Genomic DNA, 16,001 nt, shown 5'->3' on the forward strand with positions numbered 1-16,001 from the left:
GGTGCCCCCGGGGCACTGGTTAAGGATATAAAAAAGGAAATTATATAGTAGTTAATGCATTGAAATTGTATAATTAATTGATAATAAAGTCAAAAACAGTTTCCTTTTTTGGTAATAATTCCCTTTTATGGTATGCTTAACCAGTGCCCTGGGGGCACCGGTTAGCAGGACCCTTAAATATATCACTAATATTAAAAAGACAAAATTAAATAAAGGCTTAAAAAGTCTTTTACACAATAAATGCATCTTAAAAATTATAAAATTTTCTTACAACAAGAATCGTTTTTTATGTTAAATTTACTCGTATTAAAGACGGAAGAGAGTCTGTACCCAAAAAAAAAAAACAGAAGAGAGTACATGGATACAATATACAGTAGAAACTCTTTAAATTAATAATGTCGGGACCGGAGAAATTTATTAATTTAGAGAGTTATTAATTTATCGATAAATTAATAATTATTAATTTAAAGAGTTTTTAAGTAATTATACTGTACATACCAAACAAAATGGCAAATTAGTCTATGTCTCGAATTACGTTGCACCAAATCTTGGAACTCAATGTAAATTAATAAATATTGTATTCATATCCATCGGAAATACAGTGCACAAATTGTATCCAATTTTTTTTTTTTTTGCTGTTTGGTACGACCTCTCTCAGCCTGGGTTCGCGTACGTCGAGGATCATGTTAATGGAATTAACTCTCTGTTATCCAACTCTCCGTATATACAACATTTGGATCTTAGTCGCACTAAGTTTCTCAATGATCAACATGTTGCCGAGTTCTCTTTGTTTCTTGCTCATTTGGTGTCTATAAACCTTACTGGATGTTGGAAGCTGACAGAATCAGCTTTGTTTTCGCTCGTTATAAATTGTCCTTCACTTAGTGACATCAAAATGGAATACACAACTATTGGGAATGAGAGTATTGGAGGAGGAGGAGGGGAGGATTCTAATTCTTTTGCTGTCGTAAGCCCGAAAGTAAAGTCTCTTTGTTTGGCTCGCTGTCAATACTTGAGAGATCAAAACATCATATTGTTTGCTTCCATTTTCCCCAACTTGGAAGTGCTTGATTTGAGCTATTGGAAGGACGTATCTGAAGAAACTATTTCTCAAGTTTTAAAATGTTGTAGTAAGATTAAGCATTTGAACTTGTCATATACCAAAGTTGATGATAAAGCACTCCATATCATATCAACGAGTTGTTGTGGCCTTTTGCAATTGTTACTGGAATGTTGTACGAATGTCACAGAGAATGGAGTAAAACATGTGGTTCAAAACTGCACGCAACTGACTGAGATCAATTTGAGATATTGTGATCAAGTGAAAGCTAATGTTGTTTCTTTAATGGTATTATCAAGGCCATCTTTAAGAAAGATCATCGCTCCATTAGGTTTTTCTTTTAGTGACAGAAAGAGGAAAGTCTTCTTGCAACGTCATTGATGTCTTGTTTGCTAGTATAGTATTCTCAAACTAACTGCTATGCTCAAGTTTGATTGAACTTTGTAAGTTTTTTTTTGTTTTAAGATTTACCTCTCTGATGAGAAAATAGAAAATACATTTTTAAACTTTCAAGTGCATTTACTCATCTGCTTCTAATTTGGTTGTTGCAAACTTGCAATGATGAATTAATATTGATTCAATGATCTTGATTTTTCCAATGTTGTTTGATGTTAGGTAGTTTGTGTGTGCTAGCTTAGGTTCGCTAAACCTGCTTAAAATATTTCCCTGAATTGGTTTTCCTCCTGAACTGATACTTAAAGCAGTTGCCTATAACACTCTTTTGTGCAGCAATTAAATCATATAAATTACTAAGTAAATATAATAAAAAATATTATATTTTGCTTAGGTTGAAATATTTGACTTGAAAATTCAAGACAAAGATGTTTCCATGTTGAATATTGGACATTGTTCTGATGGGCAATCGTTGCAATCACATACGAAGTGATACGAGATTCATAAATTATTATATAGGTTAATTAGAACTAAGATTCCGCAGTTGCACTGCCTTCACTTTTAATTATGGCAATATAAATTTTGATGTTATGCTCCTCTATTTCTTTTCAATTATAAGTTTGGGAACTGTCCAAAGAATTAATATGCATCATATGTCAATTAGAGTATCGTGATAATAACATAAATTACAGATTATCCTTTAAAATTTGAATCACTCAACGAACTAATAAAAGTCACTTTTATCTGGTAATGGAACTTCAGCTATTACTGCAATGGACAAAAGTTCTAGTTTATCATCGGGGACTTCTATCTCCTCTAGTGTTCTTTCACAAGTTAAGTCACTTGGTAACAGTACAGAACGTAGTTTAGAAAGTGTATTGCTTGCAAGCAAACAGAAGGTCACTGCTATTGAGAGTATGCTTAGCGGTTTGGATTCGTCAAATAAGCATAATTCATCTGCTTTGCGATCTTCAAGTTTGGATCTAGGTACCAAATAAGTTAACCTGTTATATATTTTATTTCTGCCTAACTATTAATGCTTGTTGCCATTCAATGGTTAATGATTTTAGTGCTGTTGTTTTAAAACTTTTTGTGAGCGGCTAAATTTATCTCTTATTTCCCCTAGAGCAGGAGTTGACCCTCCCTTATCTCGTGATCCCCCGTTCCCTGCTTTCAGCCTCTAATCATCTGCATGTGTATCTTTAAAGGTATCTTATTTTTAACAAAATATTTTCATTCAAAATGTCTAGCTTAATAGCTTTTATTTTCATTGATTATGATGATGTATGCAGTTCCATAATCAGATTCAGTTCAAATTCATTGGTTGTCTGTCATGTTTAACAATAGTGCCCAGTTAATAAGGGATTCAGCCTGGGAATTAGGATTAGTCATGTCCTCTAATCTTCATTGAATGTAGTAACATATGCTGAATTTTCATTGGTATTAGGTCATGTTTGGATAGACAAATTAATTAAGCGCTTATAGCGTAAGTGTTTGAATTTTTATAACAAAAGATAAAATAAAATAAATCTGTTTTCATAAGCTAGCATAAAGAGCATATGGAAGTAATCTGGAAACAACCCATGCATTTGTCAAAAACTATCTCAAACAATTCCACAAGTACTTATACTGGTAGATAAACTCAACTATATTAATCCAAACATGACCCTAGTATATTCATTCATGTAGTGCAGTCCAATTTCTACCACCTGCTTCATGGATCCAAATCTCCATCTATAAATTCATTGACCACACATAATGTCCTTCGATTTGTGATCCACTTTGAGACTCTTTGCTGGTTTCTTATCTCTTAAATGAGTTGTAACAACATTCTTCGTATATCAGTTCTTTTGTAGTCTTGACTCTTGGGTAAAGCCTAGGGACTCTTTAAGACTACAAGATAATGTGTATCAACTGAAGTCCTTATATTTCCTAAAAAAAAAAAATGAAGTAGGATAATATATGCTATTTGGCAGAACACAAGAGATGCACAGTGAAAAGGATAGGCGGAGATCTAAAACAGTGAAAATAATGTTGGTCTTCTGCAAGTAAATAGGAAAAGTAGAAGATAACCTATATTAAAAAATTGAACTCTTCCTAACTGCAACAATCATACCCCTTTCTATTAACCGAGACCCCAATTCGAAACAAATTATATCTATTGGAATAGGTCTAATAATGGCTGTTAGGATATATGAAAAATATCTCAATATTAAGATTGTATCTTTCAGAATATATTGTAGGCGATCTCTTACAACGTGTTTGTTTCAAGGTATGCAAATACATATGACTAGGGAAGTAGAGTGGTTCAAGGTTGAAAAAAGTATTATAGGGTGTGATGGATTCCAAGAATATTTTCTTTTCATGTTTTCTGTTTTTCCATGGGAGATAAAGTAGCATATTTACAATGCACTTAATAGTGGCATGGAAAAAATCTATGTAACCTTGCTACGGTATCATAAATAGTACTGTATTAATCCCAAATCAACACCCAACAAGTATTGTAATTGATTCCGATTTGTTCTGCATCATCCAAGTATGTAATATTTTAGCTAAATGTTGATGCCATTGTTTCAACTATTTGCCTAAATTGCATCTTTATATGAAATTGTGAATTCTGCTATCTTAAGCCTTTGCTTACAAATACTTGCATGTTATTTAGTCTCCTCGGGAGAGTTCATTCTGCTCATAGTGACTTCTAGCTGAATTATAATTAATTTTTGTTATTGCAGCTCCTTAATTATGATGTTAGTTATGTCTGTTGCTTTGTGCTTATTGACAGCAAAGGAAGGGCCCTGTGTCTAAGTTAGGTGTCCTAAATAGTCGTTTACATGTTATAGCTGGACTCTCACATCTTCTCAAAATGAAGCGTCCTCAAAACAAATTATGGATGGTGGGCATGAAAACCAACATTTGTTTGCGGCACTGTTCTGTGATTTTAGAATGTTGGCATCATCACCTTCAAGGTTTTATTACTCACTATTGTGCTGTCACACAGTCATAACTTGCTTTAGGTGCAAATATGTTAACTTAATTGGCCAATTCAATCGATGATCCAAGAATGTAGACATTGTCCATCTAAATCCTAAGTAATCAATTCATTTTATAGTTATGCGAATTAATCCTATATCGATAATAGCTAATGCTCAATATGTTTTTTTAAAAATTGAAATGCGCATTGGGTAATTCCTGCATTCGTAACTCCATGATTTCCCAGTAAAATATTGACTGTGGTGACATTAGTTTTCCTACAATCAAAATCAATATTGCTCTTTGTGTGTTTACTTATTAGCATCTACTGTATACTTTGTATTTCAAGAATCTATGTTGCCTGACTTTCAGGAATTTCTCAAAGTGCAGCTTCCTTGGAATGCTATTGTATTTCAAGAATCTATGTTGCCTGACTTTCAAGAATTTCTCAAAATGAAGCCACGCAGTCTCATACTCCAACTAGCAATCCTCATTTGCCCGCTAAGCGACTTCGCTGCAAAAAAGGTGACAAAAGATATGGGGTATTTTCTTGTGGCGACAACACTGGATAAAATTGGAGAAGGGAAAGTTAGGCAACATACAGGGGATGTTCTGTTCCAAGTTGTTTTCAATGTTGTGACCTTCAAGATTTTCAAGGTTGTCCATATGAATAAGCATGGGGTTTTCATGAGAATTGGTCCAATTAAGAATGCTTATCCCTCAAGTAGCAAGATGCTGGGTTACATGTACATTCTCGGTGAAAACCAAATCTCCATGAATCAAAAAATGCCCGAAATTGCGAAGGATGTCAAGGTTCGAGTTGTGGTGATTGGCATGAAGTGGATGCAGGCAGAGAGGGAGTTTCATGGCTTGGAAGGGGATTATCTGGGATCAATTTCATCCCCTGATATGTAGCTACTACTATTTCTTCTTAGGTTAGGTTTCATTGTGAAATCAAAACCACATTTTGGTGTAGGATTTCACTGTTTTGCTTTCTTAGTCCAAATCATGGAAACCATTAATCAAATTAATGCATGGGGTTTAGTCTGTAAATAATCTATGTTCTATATGCCTACTACTGTCCTGATATTTTATGTGTTATTCTATACACTATTAACTTAATATTCTTGCTTTCTTCTATAATGAACGCCCTCTTTGAGTACCCATCATCTGAATTAAAATACTCCTCTTTATAGTTCAACAGTTGAATCATAGAGAAACACAACTGTAATACTAACTAGGCACTCTTATTTTTGGATGTGAATGAAAAGTAGCTTATTAGACACTCTTATTTTTTCTCCGTGCAATGATTTTTTTTTAATTTCTCCGTACATGCAAGGAATGAAATGAGTTTAATTCACGATGGAAATGCTAGAAACACTCACTTTTGAACACTTTCTCTAACATTCACTCTTTTAAAAGAGAGTGTTGCTAGCATTCCTCTAATAACATGTACATCCTTCGGTCACTATTATAAATAAAAACCAGTATTTTAGATTCATTCATTAAATGATATGTATGGTCTTTACTATAGACCACATATATCATTTAATGAATGAATCTAAATATTGATTTTTGTTTATAACAGTGATCAGCAGGGGTGACCCTGAGGGTGGGCGGCGGTCCAGGCATTGGCGGATCTTGAGTTAATTTGCTGGGGGTGCCAAACTTTTATGGAATATATATTATATGGTATCAAATATTAATGGTGTTTAATAATCAGCTTAGTGGTATACAATCTTAGAAAGTATCTAATGATTGGGGGTTTGAATCCCCACATATATGCGTTTTTTTAACACAATATTTAAAATTAGAAGATAAAATGTAAAAAACAAGGCAGGGAAAGGCTCGAACTCGCGACCTTAAGAATTTTATGGCACCCCCTTACCACTGCAGCAGCGGAAATCTGGGGGATGCCGTGGCCTCCGCTGGTCACTGAAAAGATCCGCCACTGGGTCCAGGACACCATTTTTTTAGGGATACTAAAATTATTATTTTTACTTAGTAATTAGTACTATATAGGTATATTTCTTTTTAATTCGTTTTGATTAATTTGTCGAAATATATTTTTAGATAACTTCGATTATAAATGAATATTTTACACAAAAAAAAAAAACAATGCAAGAAAAAATATTGAAATATTTAGAGGGACAATTTATTGTTTTGCCAAGGGCATAATTTATTGTTTTTCGTCCAGGGCATCAAAATACTTAGGGTCGGCCGTGTTGATTAGAGGCTGTAAATTAGCATATTTTTTTTTGAAAAAATAAATTAGCAAGTTATAAATACAATTTTTCCTAATTACTTAAATATACTAAGGTATTTGTTAATCTTAAAAACTAGTAGATACAAGTTAGCAAATCCTACACCCATTTGTTTTTTATGGTTTAAATTATTAAGTTATTATTTAATGACAGCACCCTTAACTTGTACGGGTATTATGGTGTAATTTATTATTTCTTCAGTTTTTGAGGTGTTTTTTCTTTTGACACCGTTGACTTGGCATTGTAATTTTTTGGTGGTGTTTCTCTTTGCACGTCTTGTATGAGATGAATCACCTTGTGTGAGATGACTTGTTAAAAAAAATTATTATTTAAAATTTGTGAAGGTATAACTTATTAATTTACATAGACAATAAAATGAGTGGTCATAAATTAGAAAACATCAATAATATAATATTTTTACTGTGTTTTCGGGTGATGACGACTTCATTTATGGACAAAAAATAATAATTTTTTTAAAAGAAAAATAAATAAAATAATAACATTTGTATATCTCAAATATATTTATATATATATTTTTTATAAGCATTCTATTTTCTAAACAATTGTAATTAATTATTGATTGAGTTAAAAAAAAAAAAAAAAGAGCTTAAATTACCGTATTTGCATTAGTTGACTTGAGGAATAAGGCATTTTTGGTTGTACTAAAAAGATTGGAGTTGTTCAATAAAGAAAGTAAAAACAAAGAAGAGTGAACAAAAGGTTCGAAACCCTTGAACGTGCCAAACACTTTACACTTTCACCTTGTTCAATTTCCAAATCGATCGACGATGGGTCAAGGAACTCCCGGCGGCATGAACCGACAAGGCCATCCCGGTGACCGGAAACAAGACGGCAGCGACAAAAAAGAAAAGAAATTCGAACCAGCAGCACCACCGGCGCGTGTAGGTCGTAAACAACGCAAACAAAAGGGTCCAGATGCCGCTTCACGGTTACCGACGGTGACTCCGGTATCGAAGTGCAAGCTGAGGCTGTTAAAGCTTGAGAGGGTGAAGGATTATTTGTTGATGGAGGAAGAGTTTGTTGCGTATCAAGAGAGGTTGAAGCCTCAGGAGGAAAAGGCGGAGGAAGATAGATCTAAGGTTGATGATCTACGTGGCTCTCCGATGAGTGTTGGGAATTTGGAGGAATTGATTGATGAGAATCATGCGATTGTTTCGAGTTCGGTTGGGCCGGAGTATTATGTTGGGATTTTGTCTTTTGTTGATAAGGATCAGTTGGAGCCTGGTTGTGCTATTTTGATGCATAATAAGGTATTTCTTAATTGTTGAATTTTTTCTGTGAAATTTGAATTGTTGATTTAGGGTTTTAATTTAGATGATATGTTGTTTTTATAATTTTCATAAACTCGTTAGGATAGCTTCCTAAACAGCTTATAATTTATATGAAATAGTTATACATAAGCGCTTATGCTATAAGTGTTTAATTAAGCTGTTTATCCAAACAAGGCCATATCTTTTTGGCTTACTAGCTATGTTTGATGTAACTAAAGTATGGGAGGGTTGAGAATTGAGAATGGAGTTTTAACTCAATTATTAGAATCTGACTCGCAATTTCTCAACCCATTTATAAAATGAGAGTGAATTGAGGTATCAGAGTAATTTGCTGTTTGAGAGTTGAGAGCGGAGTCTTAACTCTCAATTATTAGAATTTGACTCACAATTTCTGAACCCTTTTATAAAACTAGAGTGAATTGAGGCATCTGAGTAATTTGCTGTTTAATGTAGACTGGGAATGGGAGAGTTGTGGAGAATTGTCTAATAATATACCCATTCATATCCTTTCGATGAATTTATGTGCTTTACATGATACCAGCCACACTGCAATTGCGGTTGAGACATTCTTTATAGAATTAGCTATCTCTAGGATAGTTTACAAAACAGCTTATAGTTTATATGAAAACAATATACTTTATTTTATCTTTTGTTATTGAAATAGCGTATATATTTAAGCACAAATGTGATAAACGCATATGCTATAAGCACTTAAGTAAGTTGTTTATCCAAACAAGGCCTTGTATTTTTGGCTCGTTAGCTATGTGTGATGCAGCGCAACTGAAGTGTGGGAGGGTTGAGAATTGATAATGGAGTTTAACTCAATTGTTAGACTTCGACTCACAATTTCAATTCTTTTATAAAACGAGAGCCAGTTGAGACATCAGAGTAGTTTGCTGTTTAATGTAGACTGGGAATGGGAGTCAAGGAGATTTGTCTAATAATATACTCAATGTATGATCAAAGAAGCATTCATATCCTTTTGAAGAAGTAATGAGCTTAATTTGATACCATACTATAATTGATTTGGGAGTATCTGAATTTTGAACCTGGAATGAAAATTAGGAAAAGTTTTGGTTGAAATATTCTTTATAGAATTAGGCATCTCCTGTTATTGTTTGTATAATTTGATCTAGATATGATGATTATGATTGATTTTTTATCAGGTTCTTTCGGTTGTTGGCCTTCTGCAAGATGAAGTTGATCCAATGGTATCGGTCATGAAAGTCGAGAAGGCTCCTTTGGAATCTTATGCTGACATTGGTGGTTTAGATGCACAGATTCAGGAAATCAAAGAGGCAGTTGAGCTACCCCTTACACATCCTGAACTATATGAAGATATTGGTATCAAGCCTCCTAAGGGGGTCATATTATATGGAGAACCTGGAACAGGAAAGACCTTGCTTGCAAAGGTTTGAACTTTTTCACTTTGCTTAACTTGTTCAATAATGAATCAATGCCGTGGAATTTATATTGTTTTTCTCTGTTGTACATGTACAAAATAGATTTGTGTGATTATCAGATCTGTAGAGTTTGGAAATGACTTTGTCTGCAATTCTGCATTTTTTACAATGTTACTTTCTGGAGTTCTGGTTATTTGCTATTTGTCTGTTGCTTACAGGTTTCATTTTTGGATATTAAGATTAAGATGAAAGTCTCTGTGAGTTTGGGGGGATTGAATTCCTTATGTACTGTTTTGGGGTGGTTTTACTGTGGACACATTTAAAGATGATATATACTGTATTGATACTGGTGACATATGTTGCAATGTCGTTTTCATCCTTTGTGAGTGTGCATGTTTTTAAAACATTAGAATACAGTTTGCTCTTCTGTCTGTGGTTGTCAGTCACCAAGTTGTATTAGTAAGAAGCAACTGATCTGAAGAAAAAGCAACCGAAAAACTGCTGCTTCTTTAAACAATTATTAAGTTGGTATATTATATTTTATATTGCTTGTAATTCGTTATACCATCACATGCACTATCAGTTAGGTCTAATATATGCTCTTGTGCCTTCAGGCTGTGGCAAACTCAACATCAGCTACATTCTTGCGTGTAGTAGGTAGTGAATTGATACAAAAGTACTTGGGAGATGGTCCAAAACTTGTGAGGGAACTTTTCAGAGTCGCCGATGATCTTTCTCCTGCTATTGTTTTCATTGATGAAATTGATGCAGTCGGTACAAAGAGGTAAGCTGCTGAACCCCCAATTTTAGGATTCATATAGGCGGGGTTGTAGAAGAGTGATGCATTGTATCACTTCATAGACTCTTTAAGGTTTTCTCCTTACATTCATGAGTTTAATTGTTAATATGCCTTACAGGTATGATGCTCACTCAGGTGGAGAACGTGAAATTCAAAGGACTATGTTAGAGTTGCTGAACCAGTTAGATGGTTTTGATTCAAGAGGAGATGTAAAAGTGATTCTGGCTACCAACAGAATTGAAAGTCTTGATCCAGCTTTGCTACGACCTGGTCGTATTGACAGGAAGATTGAATTTCCTCTTCCTGATATCAAAACAAGAAGACGTATTTTCCAGGTAAACATGATTAGTTTTGTGAATCCTAATGCTGATTTTGTTGATTCCATGTGGTATCTTAAATATGCATATTCTGTTTGATCATGCGACTGAATGACTTAATGCTTGCTTTTAAATTAAGATACACACATCGAGGATGACATTAGCTGATGATGTCAACTTGGAAGAATTTGTTATGACCAAGGATGAATTCTCTGGAGCTGATATAAAGGCAATATGTACTGAAGCTGGCTTACTTGCTCTAAGGGAACGCCGAATGAAGGTTAAAAATTATTCACGTTTCTATTGATAATGCTGTTTGTAACCTATTAACTAGCTGGTTTTGACAAGCTCATTTTAATATGACCCAAATATATTATGCTAAAGGGAGAGTTGGGGTGGATTGGTTATGGTGCTAATTTTTTTTGGAGGAGCTGGAAAATATTTCTTTGACTAGGTCTCTGAATTTTGAGACAGGAAAATATTAAGAATGCTGACCTAGTTTCATATTTATATACAGCATTTATTGGGTTAGGGTTGTCTGTGGGTGTGGATATATCATATTAAGCTACTTAAAAAATTTGCATAACATCCTGATCGTCTTAATACTAAAAGAAAACAAAGCATTCTTACAGAAAGGAAAAACTTCGTAGTTTTTTCCACCTCTCCCTTCATTTCAAACAACTACAACTTAGTTTTTAGTGAAAGAAGTCTGTTGGTTTCATCTTTTAATATTATTAGGGTGGAGAAATATGCAAGCAAAAGTAGCATACTATAATTAAATCAATTCAGCAAATTATTTTAATTAAAAAATAAATCATTGAAACTACTCCTTGGCACCTTTTAAAACACCAAGCCTGCTTTTGTTCATTTGAATCATCATACTTTCCGCGAGGGTTGGCCCAACTGGGAGGATTCCAGTGTCAGAATAAAAAGTGCTTGTTCGATTCCACTGGGTGGTCCTATATTTACAGGATATCTGAGCCTGAGGCATCTCTTGACTTTAGAATGGGACAAACACTCCCCCAAAACTTTTTCTAACTATAGTTACATTTTGTAGGTAACTTGAGTGTATATTTAGGTCCAATTTTTTACTTCAGTGAATCAGTTCCCATCTTTACCTATCAATCTTTATGTTTTTTTCAAGGATTTGTCTGTATTATCTTTTTGTTTGTACACTTCATTTTAAGTTTGATCCTTCAATTTATGATATCTTACTATTACTTTTATATCTTGTTCAGGTGACTCATCCTGACTTTAAGAAGGCAAAGGATAAAGTGATGTTTAAGAAGAAAGAAGGAGTGCCAGAAGGACTATATATGTGAAATAACATCCTCTATTACCCCCGACCTTCTTTCTTTTTATTTGATCTTCTGTGTTATACTTTTGCAAACAAATGGCAATTCGTTAGTATTATGAAGTTGAACTTTATCCATATGCAGTTGCCCGGGTAAAGTCAGTTGTGGAGGAAATTGAATGTATACTATGATTCATTTTAGTTCCACATATTTGCTTTAAAATTTCACTGAATTTGGAAATTGTTTCATGTCCCATTATAATTGAGGTCTCTCTATGCCGCTGCTCATGAATTTAGTTCATCCGTATGCTGCTGCTGCTCATGAATTTAGTTCATCCATATGCTGTGGCTTTTCAATTTGGTTCATCCATGTGCTGCTGCTCAGGATTGTTTCATGCATCATATTTCCTAACTTCACCAGGTTCTTAGGTCATGGTAGAAAATTAAACGTATGTTACTAATTACTTCCACTGCTCTTCATCCAAATCCCTTGATTGCAAGTAACTAGCTCATTAAGTATTCTAAGTTGTTTCTTGTTGAACGGATTTCTGCTTCACTGCTATTGCAGTGGAAATTGAGAAACAAACTTCAAACAGAGTTGACTAAAATTGGTAACTGGTAATTGGTAAATACTAGATATCATAATTCATTATTAGATTGGTATGTGCTTAACTAAGAAAGTAATCATATTACCCACATTCTGAGTTGGTGGATTCGAGAAAGAATTAGCTATCGCTCAGCTGCTCCAGCGTCGTTTATCCTTCACTAAGCTAAGGGGCATCATCGCCTGATTGTTCAAATTTGAAACGAGCTTTGTAAAAAGGGAAAAAGGAAAAACTCAAAGGGATCTTATAATCAAGGATGTAGTTGTATAAAGGGAAAGAAAAAACTCAAAAGGGTAAGTAGTACATTTATACCCAATTAAGCATTTGTCCTCCTAATATATGAGGTTGAAGATTACATATTTTGTAGGTATTAGCCAAATAAACATTTATCCTCCTAATCTAGAAAGTTAAAGATTACTTATTTTGTAGTCTACGTCTCTTTAAAATTCAGGTGCATTTGTTTGTAAGAGCAGTTTGAGAAAAATAAAGGTAAGACTGAGTGTAACCAGTGGTTGTTTTTGGAATAGTAGAAAAAACACACAAGAAACCAATACCTGAATAATCCAGTTTAAATGTCCTAGTCATTTTATGCATACAACATGGGGTTAGGGGAAACATGTACATGATAAACTCTCCGTAACATACCATATGAGTAGTGCTAGCAACATTCTCTTTTGAACACTCTATAGAGAAAATGTTCAAAAGAGGTTAATGCTAGCATCTCTCCATACCAATTTTCTTTCAATCAGACTGAATTTTTAATAAACTCTAGTATCTCAGAACTGAGTCTCATAATCTCATTGATTCTTCCGTGCCTCATGTGAATATCAATAAATAAATAAAAGATGTGTTAATAAGAGTTTTACTAGCGTTTCTCTTTTGCAAATGGCTAAACAGCTGGGTAATTTGTTCTTGCAAACACACGTCTTAACGTGTGCAGTTTCAATTTGGTTCTCTTCTTGACCCAAAAAACAAAACGGAGTGTGTGAATCAAACCAACAACTAAAAGCAAAACGCCCCAAGTTACAACAACACGTGGGTAACGCATGTTGTAAACTTGCTGAATAATATGATAAGGAGTGACCAAACCCTGAGCAAACACGTACGTGAGTGCCATGAATGTGACAGCGACGGTCATAGCGAATGTCAAGACCCACATCATGACCTTATTCTTAAGGGGGAATCCACTAATAAGGAGAAGCACAACACCGAGAGACCAAAAGAAAGAAATGGTGTTGTATGTCATGAACTTTATGAATTCATGTGGCCAGGCATAAGCTAAAACTGCAGTGCCGGCTTCACATAAACCATAAGTAGTGCAATTGAGTCCTCCAGTAAGTGTATTTTCTTGCCAAACACCACCTGGTGGACTTATTGCGGATTGAAAAGTCATTGTGGCAATTACAGTTGCCACCAGCATCAATGTTCCCCTTGTTTCTTCTATCCAATTACCTTGGAATTGTAGATACTTGGACCAAAAGTTTTCCCACGTCTTCCTTCTTTCATTTGGATGTTCTTGATTAGTAGATTGATTTGGTTGTTCTTGACTAGCCATGCTTGGTGATGCTGCATGTTGTTGCGGCGTGGAATTCATATATACTTGTCTTAAAACACCGGATTCAGTTAACATTTCTTCAATTTTAAGGCTTATAAAATCTCTTGGCCAGGGCTCTAACATCTCCAAAGTTGTGAAACCTGACCTGTTCGTAGCAATTGCTGCTGTTCTTATTTCAGGCTGCAAAAGTAAGTATTCTATGGTCTGCAAACAAAGTAACGAAAAGCAAATCACTAGAGAGTGCAGATCAGAGTTGCTATAATTATTCTTTTAGGTTTCCCAATTTTTTCTTTCTTTTTTTGAAATGACCAATGTTAGTATTGCTATTAGTTGTCAGTATTATGCTGAGAGTGAAGATCGAACTCTTTATCTCCTTATTACACAACTCCTTAATTATCCCACGGTCCACCAAGCCATCCTTAAAATATAAGAGGATTTAAGTGTAACAATTAGAAAAACTAAGGAACCAAAACCGTACTAATCTAAATCGGAAAATTTAAAGTGTAATTAAATCTAAAAAATAGACATTGTAGAAGGGGATTACATTACTTTAAAAATTGTTAAGTACTCCCTCCGTCCCAAATTGTATGTCACTTTAGAAAAAATATTTGTCTCAAATTGTATGTCATTTTACAATACCAATGAAACATTAATGTTACTTTTCCTATTATATCCTTAATTATTTATTACTGTTCTTCTTTCAATTCTTTCATTTATCTTTCTCATATCATTTATTAAGGATAATTTTGTAAAACAACTCATAATATCTCTTTTCCATACAATATTAATTACATTTCTTAATATATGTGAAATGCTCAAAACGTCATACAATTTGGGACGGAGGGAGTAGTACCTTAATTTGTTTGAGTCTAATTGCTAAGTGCAGAATTGTATTTCCCTCTTTGTTTTTAGCAAACAGGAACTTTTGGTCTCCTCTAACTGATTGCAATAACTCCTTCAAGGCCTCCAAATGGCCATACCAAACGCACATGTGCAAAACAGAACCATCATCATTCATAACACGAATCGAATCCGGTCTAGCGTTAATCAACTTTTAATTACTCCTATCCGTCCCCTTTTCGCAGCTAAATGCAAAGGAATCATATCATCTTTGTCAAAAACCAAACAAACATCTTCATTCGCTAACAAAAGAGCTTTCACCACCTCAGTGCATCCTTCAGCTGAAGCTAAATGAAGAGGGCAACGCCCTTTTGAGTCTACTTCATTGGTGAAACTTGGTTTGTTTTTTAGAAGAATTTCACAAAATTCTAAGTGTCCAAGAAGAGAGGCTATATGTAATGGAGTTTCATTATAGGGAGAGAGTGAAACTTTGTGGAGTAAAAGAGGTTTGTTTTGGATGAGTGTGTTTAAGGTAGTTACACAACCGTTTAATGATGCATTGTAGAGTGTTTTTATTGTGTCATCTTCTAGATTTGCAGTAGTTATTTTTATCTCCATAGTTGGGAATGGACGTCAAAATAAGTGATATATGGTGGTCTTAAATATTATGGATTCTTAGAAGCTGGTTAGCTTTCCATGGTCAGAGAAACGTAGAGAAGCAAACAAAATTGGTTGACGAGTAGTATGAACTATGAAGCAAGAAAGTCTAACTTAGAATTTTCTAGCTTTGTGGATGTCAATGGTCATTGTGTATATAATCCTTCCAATGAACTTTAAGCAAATTAATTATTAAATGCATATAAAAAAAAAGAATATTTTCTAGAGGATCGGATGGAGTATTTTTCAAAGATGAATACTAGCAACACTCTCTCTAACACTCATTATTTTATTGGATAAAATCAATATATGTCCCACCATTTTGTGTAGTTTCAATTTTCAAAGTGTAGAACTACAATTATTTAAACCAATAAAAAAGTGAGTATTAGAGAGAGTGTTGCTAGCATTACTCTTTTTCAAATAATATCTTTAAAATACTTCTTGTGTAGAACTACAATTATTTAAACCAATAAAAAAGTGAATATTAGAGAGAGTGTTACTAGCATTACTCTTTTTCAAATAATATCTTTAAAATACTTCTTGCTTTGGTCA

The 16,001-nt window shown here is 34.1% G+C and overlaps 3 protein-coding genes across 6 annotated transcripts; 2 read left to right on the forward strand and 1 right to left on the reverse strand.

Annotated features, from left to right (window-relative positions):
• The first annotated feature begins 1,375 nt into the window (after positions 1 to 1,375).
• On the forward strand, positions 1,376 to 5,568 carry LOC25484144 (DNA-directed RNA polymerase V subunit 7). Of its 4 annotated transcripts, XM_039827836.1 has the most exons (4): positions 1,376 to 1,503; positions 2,216 to 2,661; positions 4,236 to 4,419; positions 4,796 to 5,568. In XM_039827836.1, the coding sequence occupies exon 4, from the start codon at positions 4,847 to 4,849 to the stop codon at positions 5,336 to 5,338; it is 492 nt and encodes a 163-aa protein (XP_039683770.1). In that variant the 5' UTR covers positions 1,376 to 1,503; positions 2,216 to 2,661; positions 4,236 to 4,419; positions 4,796 to 4,846; the 3' UTR covers positions 5,339 to 5,568. The 4 variants fall into 4 exon arrangements, with proteins under 4 accessions (XP_039683770.1, XP_039683769.1, XP_013468363.1 ...); XM_039827835.1 differs by having other exon boundaries at positions 4,186 to 5,568; XM_013612909.3 differs by having other exon boundaries at positions 4,236 to 5,568.
• Positions 5,569 to 7,330: 1,762 nt separating this feature from the next.
• On the forward strand, positions 7,331 to 12,058 carry LOC25484145 (26S proteasome regulatory subunit 4 homolog A). The gene is made up of 6 exons (XM_013612911.3): positions 7,331 to 7,958; positions 9,146 to 9,391; positions 9,997 to 10,166; positions 10,300 to 10,516; positions 10,638 to 10,778; positions 11,737 to 12,058. Exons 1-6 carry the CDS (start codon positions 7,476 to 7,478, stop codon positions 11,818 to 11,820), a joined length of 1,341 nt encoding a protein of 446 aa, XP_013468365.1. The 5' UTR covers positions 7,331 to 7,475; the 3' UTR covers positions 11,821 to 12,058.
• A 642-nt stretch (positions 12,059 to 12,700) lies between these two features.
• LOC25484146 (uncharacterized) lies at positions 12,701 to 15,494 on the reverse strand. Its single transcript, XM_024779220.2, has 2 exons — positions 14,806 to 15,494; positions 12,701 to 14,156 (listed from the first exon to the last, which is right to left on the reverse strand). Exons 1-2 carry the CDS (start codon positions 14,968 to 14,970, stop codon positions 13,287 to 13,289), a joined length of 1,035 nt encoding a protein of 344 aa, XP_024634988.1. The 5' UTR covers positions 14,971 to 15,494; the 3' UTR covers positions 12,701 to 13,286.
• Positions 15,495 to 16,001: the final 507 nt, after the last annotated feature.

Source organism: Medicago truncatula, chromosome 1 (assembly GCF_003473485.1).
Source record: "Medicago truncatula cultivar Jemalong A17 chromosome 1, MtrunA17r5.0-ANR, whole genome shotgun sequence".
In the NCBI taxonomy this organism is placed as follows: domain Eukaryota; kingdom Viridiplantae; phylum Streptophyta; class Magnoliopsida; order Fabales; family Fabaceae; genus Medicago; species Medicago truncatula.

What these genes read in the sequence shown, in the direction of transcription:
- LOC25484144 (XM_039827835.1), top strand. Translation starts at nt 4,778, where the DNA reads ATGTTGCCTGACTTTCAGGAATTTCTCAAAGTGCAGCTTCCTTGGAAT.
- LOC25484145 (XM_013612911.3), top strand. Translation starts at nt 7,476, where the DNA reads ATGGGTCAAGGAACTCCCGGCGGCATGAACCGACAAGGCCATCCCGGT. An exon ending in GAAAGACCTTGCTTGCAAAG is followed by an intron (nt 9,392 to 9,996) that starts GTTTGAACTTTT and finishes TTGTGCCTTCAG; the next exon opens with GCTGTGGCAAACTCAACATC. An exon ending in TAAGGGAACGCCGAATGAAG is followed by an intron (nt 10,779 to 11,736) that starts GTTAAAAATTAT and finishes TATCTTGTTCAG; the next exon opens with GTGACTCATCCTGACTTTAA.
- LOC25484146 (XM_024779220.2), bottom strand. Translation starts at nt 14,970, where the DNA reads ATGAATGATGATGGTTCTGTTTTGCACATGTGCGTTTGGTATGGCCAT. An exon ending in TTAGACTCAAACAAATTAAG is followed by an intron (nt 14,157 to 14,805) that starts GTACTACTCCCT and finishes CTTTGTTTGCAG; the next exon opens with ACCATAGAATACTTACTTTT.